The sequence below is a fragment of the Chiloscyllium plagiosum genome, chromosome 3 (genome assembly GCF_004010195.1).
Source record: "Chiloscyllium plagiosum isolate BGI_BamShark_2017 chromosome 3, ASM401019v2, whole genome shotgun sequence".
Lineage (NCBI taxonomy): Eukaryota > Metazoa > Chordata > Chondrichthyes > Orectolobiformes > Hemiscylliidae > Chiloscyllium > Chiloscyllium plagiosum.
The window spans coordinates 136,213,428-136,230,340 of NC_057712.1; the positions used below are offsets into that span (position 1 = coordinate 136,213,428).

General features: G+C 41.2%; 1 protein-coding gene across 3 annotated transcripts in view; it reads right to left on the reverse strand.

The window, feature by feature from the left end:
- ppp2r5d (protein phosphatase 2, regulatory subunit B', delta) overlaps positions 1-16,913 on the reverse strand; it is a 141,433-nt gene that overhangs the window by 48,459 nt on the left and 76,061 nt on the right. For all 3 annotated transcript variants that reach the window (XM_043687399.1, XM_043687401.1, XM_043687400.1), the window contains 4 exons: positions 11,800-11,910; positions 11,090-11,182; positions 10,259-10,389; positions 9,467-9,526 (listed from right to left, as the gene is read on the reverse strand). In XM_043687399.1, coding sequence (XP_043543334.1) covers positions 9,467-9,526; positions 10,259-10,389; positions 11,090-11,182; positions 11,800-11,910 — 395 coding nt within the window. The remainder of the gene's footprint in view (positions 1-9,466; positions 9,527-10,258; positions 10,390-11,089; positions 11,183-11,799; positions 11,911-16,913) is intronic.

Consider the following 16,913-nt stretch of genomic DNA (forward strand, 5'->3'; position numbering starts at 1 on the left):
TCCATTACAGGAATGATAACACAACATTTGGAAGTCAAATGAGCATGGTTTTAAGGAGGACAAATGTGTTTGACTAATTTGCTAGAGTTCTTCAAAATGGAACCAAAGTGGTAAATGGGGTCCTATAAATGTTGGTGCCGGATTTCCAGAAGGCATGTGATAAGGCACCACACAAAAGGTTAATATAGAAGGCAAGATCATGTGAGGTTAGGGATAGTAGAGGATTGGCCCACCAACAGAAATCAGTGAGGGTAAATAGGTCTTTTTCTGGATGACAAGAGACAACTTGAGGAATGCCATTTGTGCTACCATGTCCCAACTTCTTACAATCTATACTCTTGACTTGGCTGCAGTGACCAAATGTACATTAGCCACATTTGCAGATGACACTAAAATAAGCAGAAAGTAAGATGTAATGAAGAAATAAGAAATTTACAAATGGATACGGATAGGTTAGGTGAACAGGTCAAAATTTGGCTGATGGAGATTAACTTGGATAAGTGAAAAATTATTCATTTCAATCAGAAGAATATGAAGGCAATTTGTCATCCAAATGGAGAGAAACTTCAGAGGGCTTCAGTGTAAAGGAATCTGGGTGTCGTGCATGAAATGCAGAAAACTGGTACATGATACAGAAAGTAACAAAGAAGGTAAAGAGAATTCGGCATTTATTGCTAAATGAACACAGTATAAAAACAGGGATGTGTTGCTACAAATATGCAAAGCATTAGTGAGTCTACAGCTGCAATAGTGTGTACAGCTCTGATGCCCTCAAGGATGGATATAATTGCATTGGATGAAATTCAGAATAGATTCACTAGATTAATTCCAAAAATGAGGGCTTTGTCTTGAGATTGAGCAGATTAGGTCAACATGGATTCAGAAGGAAGGAGATCTAATAGATACCAAACAGATTGACAAAGTAGATGTAGAGAGAATGCTTCCTCTTGTGGGGTAATCTAGAATGAGAGGTCACAGTCTTTGGATAATGGGTAGCAAATTTAAAACAGGTGAGCAGAAATTACTCCGCAAAAAGCATCCTGAATCTGTGGAATTCACTACCCCAGCATGCAGTGGATGACAGGACCTTGAGTAAATTTGAGGAGGAGAGGAGCAGATTTTTCATTAGTATCAGGTTGAAGGGTTAACGGTAGCAAGCAGGAGAATGGAGTAGAGGCAGAGATGAGTTGTCTATTCCTTGCACGAGTTATTACGTTCTTGAGAGTAATACATTTTTGGAATTTTGTACTTCAGAGCTGTGGACGCTACTGGAAGTTCTTAATAAGATAGATTTTTTTTAAAATACCTGAGTTCATGCCTACAAAAAGCTAGCACAAAAGAGGAGTCAAGGTCTGGAACATGTCAGCCATAATCTTGATGGGCTGAATGGACTACTCTTATATCCTTTGTTTCCCTTATGCAAAGGAAGACCCTCCTTCAAAATGATCAGAACCGAAGTCCACATCAAAAAGCTCCAAACTAAAATACATTAAAGAGTGTAATGATACTACGGCTTTAAGAGGTCTCTTTTGTCCTTTTTTTTTAAAATGAAGAGGTTGACACAGAGGTACCGAGCAGTCATAGAGAAGTACAGCATGGAAATAGACCCTTCAGTCCAACTTGTCCATGTCGACCAAATATCCTAACCTAAGCTGGTCCCATTTGCTAGCACTTTGGCCCATATCCCTCTAAATTCTTCTTATTCATATACCATCCAGATGCTTATTAAATGCTGCAATTGTACCAGCCTCCTCCACTTCCTCTGGCAGCTCATTCCGTATACGCACCACCCTCGCGTAAAAAGGTTGCCCCTTAGGTTTCTTTTATATCTTTCCCGTCTCACCCTAAACCTATGTCCTCTAGTTCAGGACTCCTCCACCCCTGGGAAAAGACTTCGTCTATTCAGGAGAGCTCCTTGGATGCTGCCTGATCTGCTGTGCTTTTCCAGCAACATACTCTTGAACTTGCCTATTCACCCTTTTCATGCCCCTCAGGATTTTGTAAACCTCTGTAAGATCACCCCTCAGCCTCTGACGCTTGAGGGAAAACAGCCCCACCCTATTCAGCCTTTCCCAATAGCTTAAATCCTCCAACGCTACCAACATCCTTGTAGATCTTTTCTGAACCCTTTCGAGTTTCACAACATCCGTTCAATAGGAGGGAGACCAGAACTGCACACAATATTCCAAAAGTGGCCGAACCAGTGTCCTGGATAGTCGCAACATGACTTCCCAACTCCTGTATTCAATGCCCTGACCATTAAAAGAAAAATATATCAATTGCCTTCTTCACTATCCTGTTCCAAGCCAATAAAGTAAACAGCCTTGAGGCCTTGGGCTTTTCTTATAATAAAAAAGAACATTGGAACAATAGAAGTAGCCTGAATAGGTTGAGTCAGGCTCCCACAGAATCAGAGTTTTAATTCAGCTTTCTGTAGTTGTTGGGGTTTTTAAACTGCCATATATCATTTTCTGTTACAGCAAAACACTTCTGTTTTCTGAAATCAGAGTTTTCTCTCTCTGCCAGAATTTTTTCATTGATGTTCTTTCCTCCTGGACTGGAAAAACACTGCATCTATTTTAATGAATTTGCCTTCGCCAAGGGCATGTTTTTGGGATGTTACTGTATTGAAACAGTTGCTGTTTAGTAGTTAAATAATCTATTATTGTTTTCCAATAGAATTCAAGTTATACCAATTCGCCTTTCTTTGTATTTTAACTGTAGAGTATGAGTATGTGTTTTGTTTACAGCAGACTAGTGTAACCAATCGAATTACATCAGGAACACAGCACCTTACACATATGCTTAAATAAAAGTTGGGTCCAGTTATCTCCTTCATATATTTGAAGGGGGCTTGGTCTGAACCATAACAAGAGACAAATGAAACATTTTAATTATGGAATCAGAATTCTGAAACTCAGGAGTTATTTGAACCATCACATCCATTCCAGGTTTTTGAAAGAGCTACCTTACTGGTTTCACTCTCCTGCACTTTCAAAGAACCTTGTGTTTTATATTCCTTTTCAACTACTTTGCCGTTTCCCTATCGAAACGTATTATTAAATCTGGTTCCAACAGTTTTTTTTATGCAGTTCATAACTTGTTCCATGATGTTTTTGCTCTCATGTGACCTATGTTCTTCACCTATGTTAATATTTACACCCAAAGGTACGATTTTCATGCCACTCAAGTAGTAATCTTTATTCTATCAAATTCATTCAATATGTTCAGCGTATCTAACAAATAGCCTTGAACCATTTCTGCTCTCAGGGAATAATTGCAGCTTTTTTCAGAAAACTGAAGTCCCTCTCCCTTGGAACCATCCTTGTAAGTCTCTTGTGTACCCTCTCCAACGCTTTGACATCCTTCCTGAAGTGTGTGCTCGGACTTGGTAACAGCTCTCAGGCCAGCATCATATTCACAATTGTGAAAGATTTAGTACAATCATTGTGCTTCGTTCATGAGTTTATGAAGCCAAGAATTCAGAAGACCTCTAAATGGCATTCTAAACTGTCCTGCTGTTTAAAAAGCATTTGTATACACAATTTTGAAGGACAGGCATAGTGTATCATTTAATTTACGATGGCTACTTGTTCTTCCTAACAAACTGAGTCACTTCACACACTGATGTTAAACTTGATCTACCAACACATCGGCCCATTTTGCCAATTTAAGTCTTTTTGAAAGCTGCTACACTCACCTCTTGTTTATTAAATTTAGAATTGTGTTATCTTCAAATTTATCAGCTATGCTCTGCCCACCCAAATCCAGGTCATTCTCATACAGACACATCCATATTATGATGCCATACTTTGTCAAAATCCTTTTAGTTGCCCACATAAACAACACTATCATCTGTCCACTCAGACCATCCCAAAACCATTCTCAACCATTTGCTGTGATATGGTTTACAGTCCTGCAAAGTCATGAAATACTTAAAATATTTTCCACAAAGATAGAGAGGATATCACTCGCCAGGAGAAATATTTTGTCACAGTTTCTAATCCCAGACACACGGTTACTCAAGACCATTCCCAATGATATTTATTTTATTGGTTAATGGGATGTGGGTGTTGTTGAATTGGCTAACATTTACTTCTATCCCTAGTTTCCCTGGAGAAGGTGGTGATGAGCTGCCTTCTTGAACTGCAGCATTTGATTAGGTGCACCCAGATTGCCACTAGAGGGGGAATTCAGGATTTTGAGGAGTTGGGATGTTATGTTGAGGTTGTGCAGGACATTGGTGAGGCCACTTTTGAATGACTGTGTACAGTTCTGGTCACCCTGCTAGAGGAAGCATATTAAATTGGAGAAGGTTCAGAAAAGATTTACCAGGATGTTGCCAGGACTGGAGGGTTTGAGCCATAGAGAGAGACTAATTAGACTGGGACTTTTTTTCCACTGAAGCACAGGAATTTGAGGGGTGCCTTATAGAGACGTATAAAAGGTCTTTTCTCTAGGGTGGTGAGTTCAAAACTAGGGGCCATATTTTTAAGGTGAGAGGAGAGTGATTTAAAAAGGCACCTGAAGAGCAACTTTTTCCAGAGCGTGGCTCCTATGTGGAATGAACTGCCAGAGGAAGTATTAGGTGCAGGTCCAGTTCTAACATTTAAAAGACCTTTGGACAGGTACACGAATAGGAAAGGTTTAGACAGATTTGGACCAAACGCAGGCAAGTGGGACGAGTTTAATTTGGGAAACTTGGTTTGCATGGATGGGTTGGATCAAAGGGTCTGTTTCCATGCTGTAGACTGACACTGAAGGAACCATGATATATTTCCATATCAGGATGTGGAGTAGCTGGGAGGGGAAGATGGAGGTGGTGTATCTATTGCCTTGATGTTTCTCGATGGAAGTGGTTATGGGTTTGTAAAGTGCTGTTGATGGTGTCTTGTTGAATGTCTGCAGTACATTTTGTAGATGGTACACAGCTGCTACTGTGCGTTAGTGGTGGAAGACGGGAATGAGGTTCCAAACAAGGTGGTTGTTTTTTAGTAGATGGCAAGCTTACTGATTGTTGTTGAAGCTGTACTCATCCAGGCACATGGCAAGTATTCCATTGCACTCCTGACTTGTGCCTTGTAGATGATGGACATGCTCTGAGATGGGAGGTGTGTTACCCATTGCAGGATTCTTGGCCTTTAACCAGCTCTTGTAGTTGCAGTATTTATAGGGTTGGTCCAGTTCCAGTTCCACTTCTACTTCTGTCAATAGTAATCCATAAGATGCTGATTGCATGGGAGAGGTTCCAGTAATGTCATGCCACTGAATGTCAAGGGGCAGTAGTTAGATTCTCTCTTGTTGGAGAAGTCATTGCCTGGCACTTGTGTGGTAAATACATTACTTGTTTTTGGTTAGCTCAAACCTGTCTAGATCTTGTTGCATTTAGACTCAGACTACTTCAGTATCTGAGGAGTCACAAATGGTGCTGAACGTTGTTTACGGATGTTTGCACATCCCCACTTCTGACCTTATCATGCAGGGAAATTCATTGATGAAGTAGCTGAACATGATTGAGCCCAGGACAGTATCCTGAGGTGGGGCTCTTGTTGTGCAGAGATAACGTCCCTACCCCGAACCAAGAGGCCCAGTTTAAGTCCCCACCAGCTCCAGACTGTGTAATAGAATTTTAAAAAAATATCCACTTACAGGATGATGGCAACATTGGCTGTGCCAGCATTTCCTGCCCATTCCTAATTTCCCAGAGGGCAGTTAAAGAGTCAACTACATTGCTGTGGGTCTGGAATCACATGTAGGAAATGTCAGTCTCCTTCCCTAAAGGACTTTAGTGAATCAGATTGGTTTTTCCAATAATCAACAATAGATTCATGGTCATCATTAGATCCTGGATTCCAGATTTTTGGTTGAATTCAAATTCCAACACATGCCGTGGCAGTATTTGAACCTGGATCCCCAGATTAATAATCGACCAATAATACCACTAAACCATTGCCTCCCCTTAATCTCTGAACAGGTTGATTACAAAGTTTCTTGAGATTCGATGGATTGGGTGTTAATTGGCTGGGTGCAATTTGTCCTGCTTTGCGGCACGGTGGCACAGTGGTTAGTACTGCTGCCTCACAGCGCCAGAGACCTGGGTTCAATTCCCGCCTCAGGCGACTGACTGTGTGGAGTTTGCACGTTCTCCCCGTGTCTTCGTGGTTTTCCTCCAGGTGCTCTGGTTTCCTCCCACAATCCAAAGATGTGCAGGTTAGGTGAATTGGCCATGCTAAATTGCCCGTAGTGTTAGGTAAGGGGTATGGGTGGGTTGCGCTTTGGCGGGTCGGTGTGGACTTGTTGGGCCGAAATGCCTGTTTCCACACTGTAAGTAATCTAATCTAATCTAATCTAATCTAATCTGTTAGACATATCTGGGTAATTTTATTTTTAAAGATTGTTAGGTAGATGCCAGGGTTGTAACTGTACTGCAACACCTTGGCTAGGGGAGGGGCAAATCAATGGCACAAGGCTTCAATACGATTGCTGGAATAGTATCAGAGTCACCAGCCTTTGCAGCATCTAGCATCTCTTGGAATGGACTGAAGACTGGCTTCTGTGATGTTGGCATCTCTGGAGGAGGCTGAGATGGTTCATCTAATTAGTACTTCTAGCCGGCGGCTTTTACAAAAAAATTCAGCAATATCTTTTGCACTTCCTTTGATGTGCTGGTCTCTCCCATCATTGAGGATGGGGTAATTTGTACAGCCTACTCCTTCACGGTTTTGTTAAGAACATAAGTAATAAGATGGCACGGTGGGCTCAGTGGTTAGCACTGCAGCCTCACAGCACCAGGATCCCAGGTTCGATTTCAGCCTCGGGTGGCTGTCTGTGTGGAGTTTGCACGTTCTCCCTGTGTCTGCGTGGGTTTCCTCTGGGTGCTCCGGATTCCTCCCACAGGCCAAAAATGTGCAGGTCAGGTGAATTGGCCATGCTAAATTGCCCGTAGTGTTAGGTGCATTAGTCAGGGGGAAATGGGTCTGGGTGGGTTACTCTTCGGAGGGTCGGTGTGGACTGGTTGGGCCGAAGGGCCTGTTTCCACACTGTAGGGAATCTAATCAAACAAGACTAAGCAATTCAGCCCCTCAAGCCTGCTCCACCTTCAATACAATCATGATCTCAACTTGGCATCAACTCCACAAGTCTGTCTATTCTCCATAATGCTTCAACCCATTACTAACTTAAAAATCTGCCCACCTTATCCTTAAATTTACACAATGTCCCAGCATCCATCACACCCTGGGGTAGTGAATTCCAAAGATTCAAGATCCTTTGGAAGTGGGAGAGGGCGACATGCTAGGAAGGAATGGGGTTGTTAAAGAGAGGCAGGCAATAGGGGGAGCAAGACAAGAGAGAGGGAAACATCAGGAATCAGTGAGAGGCAGAAAGAAAAACCACTGCACAACTGTTTAGACAAAGTCAGGGAAGGGAGTATTGAAGACTCCACCACTAACAGTGGCTATATTCGCATTAACATGGGCCAATAATATTTACTGCGTTCATCAGATATAGAAGCAAAAAGTAGGCCTTTCAGCTCATACAGTCTACTCTGCCATTCAATAAGATCATGGCTGATCAAATAATGCTGAACCGCATTTTCCCCATAACTGCTGATTCCCTTACTGATAAAAATGAATCTATATTTGTCTTCAATCTATTTAACAACCCAGCTTCGGTTTTTAATAATTCTACAGATTTACTTCCCAAAAGAAATTCTTTATCATCTCTGCCTTAAAACGTGCAGCCCCTTATTTTGATATTATGCCCCCCTGGTCCTAGACTCTCCTAAAAAGGAGAAACAACCTTTCTGCAACTACCCTGTCAAGTCTCTAAGAATCTTGTTTGATTTAACACAGTCAACTCTCATTCTTCTACATGAGAATGAGTAGAGGCCCAATCTACAGAATCTGTCCTCAAAAGACAAATCTCTTCCTACCTGGTATCAGTCAAGCAAATGTTTTCTGGGTGGCCCTCAATGCCACTGTATCTTTCTTTATCTAAAGTGCCCAAAACTGTTCAGTGTTCCACCTATGGCCGGATTAGTGCCTTGTACTGTTTTAGCAACTCCTTATTTTTCTCCATTTTCTTTCAGATAAAAACCAACATTCCATTTGTTTTCCCTGTTACCTGCTGAACTTGGATACTAGCTTTTTCTGATCCATGGCTAAGAACACTCAGATCCCCGTTCTGTAGTCTTTTCTCATTTGAAAACTCTACCCTAATGCCTAGTCATGACACAATCAAGTTTTGTCATATCTATTTGGGATGTACAAATCAGCAAGCTGACAATCAATTATGAATACTACTTCAGAAGTTTCTCACATGAATAAGAAGTCTTGCTTCTCTGGCACCTACTGCTGCCAGCAGAATTGCAGAAATATTTCCCATTTACTTGATATGCTATTTAGTTGACTGAAGTTTTTTTTGGGGACGGGGAATCATACTGAGAATTAGCTTGAACCAACTTTATTAGCCTAATATGCACTAGCTACTTCGGCCAAGCAGATTCAAACATGGATTACTCACGGTGTCCCAACAAATGCTTTTCAAATCCACACTAATTCATCACACATGTAAATTTCTTACTGAAATCTCTTCAGAATCAATATATTTTCCTTTTGTTTCTCTGTGGCTCCTTAAGACTTTCTCCGAGATGCTCAGTTTTAAATAGATGAAAAATGACTCAGTCCACTGGGACACAGAACATTGCTGCAGGAGCTCTTCAGAGTGGTGTCCTAGGCCCAACCATCTTCAACTGCTTCATCAAGGACCCTCCCTTCAATATAAGGTCAGGAGTGGGGATGTTTGTCGATGACTGCAGTGTTCAATACCATTCGCAACTCCTTAGAAAATAAATGCTCATAAGTAGCAAGATCTGGGGAACATCCAGTCTAAGCTTCACAAAAGAAAGAAACATTTGCAAACAAGAGCCAGACAGTGACCATCTTCCCATGACTTTTATGACATCACAGGATCCCATTATGAATATTATGCTGCAGTTCATCACTGACTGCAAAGAAACTTAACCAGAGGCCAGCTACTCTCCTCTGCTGTCAAGGCCTCAAATCCTCTCCACCAATTATAAGGCACAGCTGTTAGTGTAGAACAGGTGCAGCTCTAATACAATTTCGGGAAAACTAAATTTTGCATTCCTCCACTGCCCCAGGATCTGGTCAGCCAGTGGGGCATTGCTCCAACCTCCTCCTTCTGGTCATGAGCCAACCCATCCTCTTCTCACACCATAGTTCTAACTATCCCGAAGAGTCAGAGGACCACAGTTCCACCCTCCTCCTACCCAAAGGTCCATAAGACCTGATCCCAAAACCTTGCCCTTTCCAGACCTATGAGCATTGTTATCTATGAAACTGCTCTTTGATATTTTACTTTGACACAGCCAGTAATGGCCTAAGCTAATGATCTTTTCAATTTACCTAGGTATATATATCAGTTTGACCAAAATACCACTCACCTGCCCAAAATTTCTAGAAGTTCTGCAATTCCATTATGGTGCTCAGTCTCGTAGATAAACCTAGTAAAGAAAACAAAAAAGTCAACTCTTTCAGACTGGGAGACCATTTATGATTGCTGATGGCCACTTTACATGAGCTGGGTTCACAAATCTCACCCTCACATTCCACCCCTGCAGCTCTGCAAATATCATTTTCATGACTGCACACATGCTCTCAAAGTCCACCAAATGAATTAAACATTTTCCATTTATTCCAGATGGAAATTTTATTAGCTAAAACAGAGCTGTGTCAAAGAAACCCTTGCTGAACATTAATTAGTGGAAAGTGCCAAACAATAGCTAGCTCCAACAAGACAGAATCTAACAACATGACATTCAATAACATAACCATTGCTGAAAACATCCTTGGAGTTGTTATTGATCAACATTAAAACTGGACTAGACATATAAATACTGCTACCAAGAGCAGGCCAAAGCAAGAAATTCTGCTGCGAGTAACTCATCAAACATCTTAAAGCCTGTCTACCATTTGCAAAGCACAACTCTTATTTGTGGAATACTTCCTGCTTGCATGGATGGTTGATGTTCCATCAACACTTAAAAAGCTCAGTCAACATTATCCAGGACAAAGCATCCCGTTTGCAAACTTCAACAATCGGTTCCTTCACCAATCATACAATTGGCAGCAGTGTATCCCATCAACAAAATGTGCTGTTGCAACTCTCAAAACAGATTATACCATTTCCTGCATTAATCCTCAGGTGTTCCTGAATAAATGTTAGATACAATTACCTGTAAAAGATATTATTTATTTGTCTCCGGATATACGCCCGCAAGCCCAGAAACTTGCCGTAGATCCTATGAAGGATAGTCTTGAGGAAATCTCTTTCCCTTGGATCTTCACTATCAAACAATTCCAACAGCTGTGAGAAGAAATAGAAACAAAACCAGTCATGATTGTTTGATTTCTATTCTTTGCTAGTGAGTGCTATGTGCACATGAAGAAACCATCAGTCTGTATTGTCAAATGTACATTGAACCATTTTACAGAATGTTAGTTCCACTAACATTTCTATTAATAATCTATTTTGATTCAATTTTAGCCACTTGAATGAAGTAAAAGGTTTGACAGATTAACCTGCAGCATTCAATACCAAAGTCAGAAGTGATTACAAACTATCTTTACAAGGACAATAAATTAATAAACTTACAACACTATCTTCAGATTGGGAATAGTCCAATTTAGCAAAACTAAAACAGACTTGCTCAGCCATTGTCTGCACACTTAAGCATGCATAGTGGACCTAAGTCAAAACATTTTGTACTAATTATTACAGAATAAATTACTTTCGTGTTCAATATTTAAAAAGTCATGCTATATTGAGACTTCATATTATGAAAACACCTTACTCTCAAAACTTTGATGGTCAGCTATTGTCTTGACTGATGACCCTTTCCCCTCATGAAGGGGAAAGGTGGCTGAAGCCCTACAATTCCTTTCCATAGTTAAAATTTAGAGGCACCAGAAACCACATCTTACAAACACAAATAACTCAATGCACCATCTTGTCACACAACTGAAGCTTTTGCTTTCTCATGGCAAGCGATGTTGGGTCAACTCACCGACAGGACAAATTTCTGGTCGACATATTTTTTTGCTACATTTGGTTGAAAATCAGCACACTCCAAAAACCTCAGGAAAAACTCGTAGACAAGCTGGAAAGAGGAGGGGCAGCAGTTAATATACATCAGCCTTTTAGTTGCTTGAGTGAAATTAAGATTCTCAAATGAATGCTTTTAGAAAAAGAATAACTTGATATATACAAATGATCTTTGCGCTAAATAGCCTTCAGCCTATACAGAAAGTGCCAATTATATTGAGACAAGGCTTTTTCTGACTTGTGCAAGGTTAAGGATTGTCCAGGAACAGAATACTTTCCCATCTCTGCAAATATGAATGACTTAGTGTGGTCCTGCCAGGCAGATTTGGATAAAAAAATTATACTTACTCTAAACCACACGCAAATCTAATGATTATGGTCTAGATTGATCAAGTTGTCAGCTGGCAAAGGAGAGATCACTTGCTCTCCCATCAGTTTGGGTTGCATACGAGCAATGGCACCAGCAATACTGAATAGCAATGTGTAAATATAGAAATTGACAGAAGAAGTATCAATGCTAAAACTCTCATATCAAATGCTACTTTACAGGAATACTTTTACATGTAATGAGCACATTAGCAACTTCCAAATGTCCTCCACTGTTCTGAAGAAACCCACCTCCAATTTTGTTTTATAATGCCACACATCCATGACCTGCAATACTGGACATACCTGGAGATGTGGCCAGGCTGCTTCAAGTGTAGGTTCATCTTCCTCTGGATCAAATTCGGCCCCAGTGGGGTTAGATGATGGTGGTAATGTCCTGAACAGGTTTATTGAAAACTGGAGAGAAAAGCACAGGGAGCAAGGCAAAGGGAAAACACAACATACCAAATTAGCAAATGCTCAATTTGGGCAAGGCCAAATCTTCCACCAGCAAGTTATGGTAAAACCCATTGTCAGATCAGGAACTTGACTAACTTATACAGAATGATTTCTTGGATAGCACCATGATTGTTAGGATTCCTAACATAGCAACAGGAAGGCATAATGCCTGCTTAAATCGTTCTTACATCTTTGAGCAAGCAATAATGTGGGTCCTGCTGATCTCACACAATAAACTCAAAAAAAAGTCAACAATGAAAAAGTTACATTTAATCAATTTATACAAGAGATACTTCACTGACAGCAAACTACACTCAACAGCAGAGTGGCCATCAATGGAAGTGGGCGGCACGGTGGCACAGTGGTTAGCACTGCTGCCTCACAGCACCAGAGACCCGGGTTCAATTCCCGCCTCAGGCTGACTGTGTGGAGTTTGCACGTTCTCCCAGTGTCTGCGTGGGTTTCCTCCAGGTGCTCCGGTTTCCTCCCACAGTCCAAAGATGTGCAGGTCAGGTGAATTGGCCATGCTAAATTGCCCGTAGTGTTAGGTAAGGGGCAAATGTAGGGGTATGGGTGGGTTGCGCTTCGGCGGGGCGGTGTGGACTTGTTGGGCCGAAGGGCCTGTTTCCACACTGTAAGTAATCTAATCTAATCTAATCTAAAACTGAATTAGGCCAAATAAGGGCCACATGATGTCTCAGTGGTTTACACTGCTGCCTCACAGCACCAAGGATCCAGGTTAAATTCCAGCCTTGGGCGACTGTCGGTGTGGAGTTTGCACATTCTCCCCGTGTCTGCGTGGGTTTCCTCCCACAATCCAAAGACGTGCAGGTGAAGTGAATTGGCCATGCTAAATTGCCCATAGTGTTCAGAGACGTGTAGACTAGGGGCATTAGTCTGGGAAAAATGTACAGCAATAGAGTTGGGGAATGAGTCTGGGTGGGATACTCTTCAGAGGGTCAGTGTAGACTTACTGGGCTCAATGGCCTGTTTCCACATTATAGGGCTTCTATGGTAATGAAAGGCTCCATGTGGAGAGATTGATGTTCAGTTACATTAATAATTTAACAACTGTAATTTCTATCTTTAAATTCAAAACCATGAGATTAGCATATTCACTAGTTTGTAGACTCTGAGATGAAAGAGAAATCTGGGTAATATGAAGCAATGGTCCTCATGTAACTCATTTTAAAACTGAATTAAGATATTTAAATTTGCATAATCAGGAAATGAAGCTCATCTTCTAGACATACCTATATAAGAAGTCCCTGTTAAAACGTCAACAATATTTCACCTTTAATGCACTCCCTCTATTTGTTCTCAGCACATAGAAGTCTAGGTGCAGTCTCACTAAGGCCCTGTACAGCTAGAGTAAGATTGTCTTATTCCTATTCTTAAACCCTCTTGCAATACATAACATTTGGCTTCCTAACTTCTGCACCTGTCCACTTACCTTCAACGTCCAGGATGACAGAACACCCTTTATACATTGTTTTCCCATGTAAATAATAGTTTGTCATTCTGTCTCTCATATCAAAAGTAGTCAACTTTATATTTATTGAAATAAAAACCAGAAGAACTATGGATGCCGGAGATCAGAAACAAAAACAGCGGAAAAAAAACTGTGGATGCTGGAGAAGCTCAGCACTCCATTCTAAGGAAGGGACATGGGATCCGAAACTTCAACTCTGATATCTTTCCACAGATGCTGCCAGATCTGCTGAGCCACATCAGTGATTCCAGTTTTTGTTTTGTATTTATCCATATCATTCTGGAACTGCCATGCTTTTCTCCACTCACTCAACTTGTCTAAATTACTCTGAAACTTTCTTTACCACCTCAACATAGTGAGAGTCTATGTTTCATATCATCAGCAAATGAAAACATTAACACTATTCCCTAACACAAAATTGTTCACATGTTGTGAAGTATATGGAGTGTCCTCAGTTCCAAATTTATTCAAGTTTATTACACATATTTAAACTAATTCTCAGCTCTTCAATTCTGGAGGATACAAATGTAATACCACAGGGATCAGTGCTTCATCAACCATATGATCAACAAACCTCCAAGGGCCATAAGATCATAAAATGTAGGAGCACAACTAGGTCATTCAATTGACCTAAGTCTGCTTCACCATTCAGTGAAATCCTGGCTGATCTGGTAATCTTCAACTCCACTTTCCTGCTATTTCCTCTAACATGAACTTAAACGATTAAAAATGTGCATCCCCCAGTCTTGAAAACACTTAATAGTCAACCTCAAAAATCCTCTGCAGTAAAGAATTCCACACATTCACTACCTTCAGAAGAAATATCTCCTCATCTGGGACTTAAACTTGTTACTCCTTATTGAATTTATGCTCTCTCGACTTGCCACAAGGAGAAACAATTTTTCCTCATCTACCTGTCAAGACTTTTACGAGACTGGCGTGTCACCTCTTTCTTTTAAACCCACAGGAGTACAGACTCAACCAACTAAATCCTCTCATCAGATAGACACTCCATACCCAGGATCAGCCTAGCAAACCTTCTCTGGTTTGCCTCCAATCTCAGAAAATCACAGTACTCCAGTTCAAGAGCAGAAATTGCAGAAGAAACTCAGTGGGTTGGGCAGCATCTGAGAGGAGAAAGCAGAATTAAATGTTTCAAGTCCAGGGATACTTTGTCAGAACATTCCAACATCCACAGTTCTTGGTTTTATGATCATACTCCAGTTGTTGCCTACTAGTACCTTGTATAGTTTTAGCAAAATGTCACTACTTTTATCCCTTTGAAAGAAAGACTTGAAAAGTGTGGAGCCGGAAAAGCATAGCAGGTCAGACAGCGTCCGAGGAGTAGAGGAGTCAACGTTTTGGGCATAAGCCCTTCATCAGTAAATGTGGAGGGGGGAGGGGGGTGGAGAGATAAATAGGGGATGTGGCTGGGCTTGAGAGGGGGCTGGATCTACAAAAGCAATAGTTGGACGCAGGTGGGGGATAATAGTGATAAGTCGGTGGGAAGGGTGGAGCGGATAGATGAAACAGAAGATGGACAGGTAGGACAGGTCAAGAAGGCAGTGCCAAGTCGTAGGACCGTTGGATCCAGGATGAGATGGGGAGAGGGGAGATTTGAAAACTGGTGAAGTCAATGCTGATGCTGAGTGTTGAAGAGTCCCAGGGCAGAGGAGGAGGCATTCTTCTTCCAGTTGTTGGGTGGCTTGGATTTGGTGGTGGCAGCGGCAACCCAGGACTTCAAGGTCTTTGAGAGGAGTGGGAGGGGGAGTTGAAGTGGTCGGCTGGGTTGTTTGGCGTGTGTGTCTGATCACATGGGAGGGGAAAGTGCAGTTCCTGAAATAGGATGCCAATGGAATGCCTTGGGAGTGGAATTGCTCCTCCTGGGCCAGGGGGAGGAATTGGGAGTAAGGGATTGTGTTTTTGCTAGGAAGCGGGGGGGGAGGTGCAAAAGCCAACATTACATGCCTATTACTCAATGAACCTTGGATGCTTGTGATTCTTGGAAAGCAACTCCAACTTCCCATTGTTCAGTAGTTTTCTGCAGCGTTTCCCTGTTCAAACTGACCTGAGTCCAAAGCCCCATATTTTCCAACATTATATTCATCTGCCAGATTTTAACTCTCTAACGCATCTATACCCTGCCTTCCCACCCATTTGAATGTAATCTGCAAATTTGGCTAGAGTACATTAGATTTCCTTATTCAAATCATTAATATTTATTGTAATTAATTGTGACCCCACTATTGATCCCTGTGGCACACTAGTTACAGGTTACCATCCTGAAAATGTCCCCCTTACCCCAACTCTCCTGTATTGGTTTGTTGATCCTCCAAACAGGTTAGTATATTACCTCCAATAACATGGTCTCTTAAAGTTATTTGATAGCCTTATGTATGGTACCTTCTCAAATGTCTTTTGGAAATCAAAATATATAACATCTACTGCTTCCCCTTTATCTATCTTGCTTGTTACCTTTCTAAGAGTTCAAACAAATTTGTTCGGCATGATTTCCCTTCACGAAGTCATGCTGACTCTGCTTGATCATATTCTGCATTTAAAAGTGCTTTGCTATTATATCTTTTATTACAGACAAACATTTTCCCAATGATTAGCATTAAGTTAATTGGCCTATTGTTACGTATTCTTTTCTCTTCTTCCTTTTTTTACATAAAATGTGTTACATTGACAGTTTCTGAAATCCTCTGGGTGCTTTCCAGAATCTAAGGAGTCCTAGAAGATTACTCCCAGGGCATTCACTCCCTTTGTATCCACTTGGTTTACCATCAGAGGATCCAATCCCATCAGATCGAGAAGACTTTTCAGTCTTTAGCCCTATTACTTTCTCTTTGGGGAGTGATTTGGTGTATTTTCTATTCTCCTTTATTATCTAGTAACTTTGGAAAGCCATCTGTCTCCAAGCAATTAGATAAAGCCTCTCCCATTTCCTGGCTCCATTCTCTAAAGGACTATGTTCGCTTTGGCTTCTCTTGCTTTTTATGTACTTAGATCTTGCTATCAGTCTTCATATTTCTCACGAGTTTCCTCTCAGAGTTGATCTTCTCTTTCCATTATATTTTTCCTTGCTGACTGTTGGTTTTTAGAACTTTCCCAGCCTTCAGGCTTACTACTCATTTTTTCCACATTTATGTCTTTTCTTTCAATTTAATGCTGTCCTTAACTTCTCTGGTTGACCGAGATGGGTTATCTCCTTCCTAGAATCCTTTTTTCTCACTTGGATACATCTTTGTTGTAAGCCATGAACCATCTTTTTAAAATGTCTGCCATTGTTCTAAACATAGAACATTACAGCGCAGTACAGGCCCTCGATCTTGCCCTGTCATACTAATCCGAAGCCCAACCCACTACACTGCCCCGGCCGACAAAAAAAACTAGATTACACCTCCTCCCATCCTGCCCCCTTTAAAAACGCCATCCCATATTCCCAATTCCTTTGCCTTTGCCACAT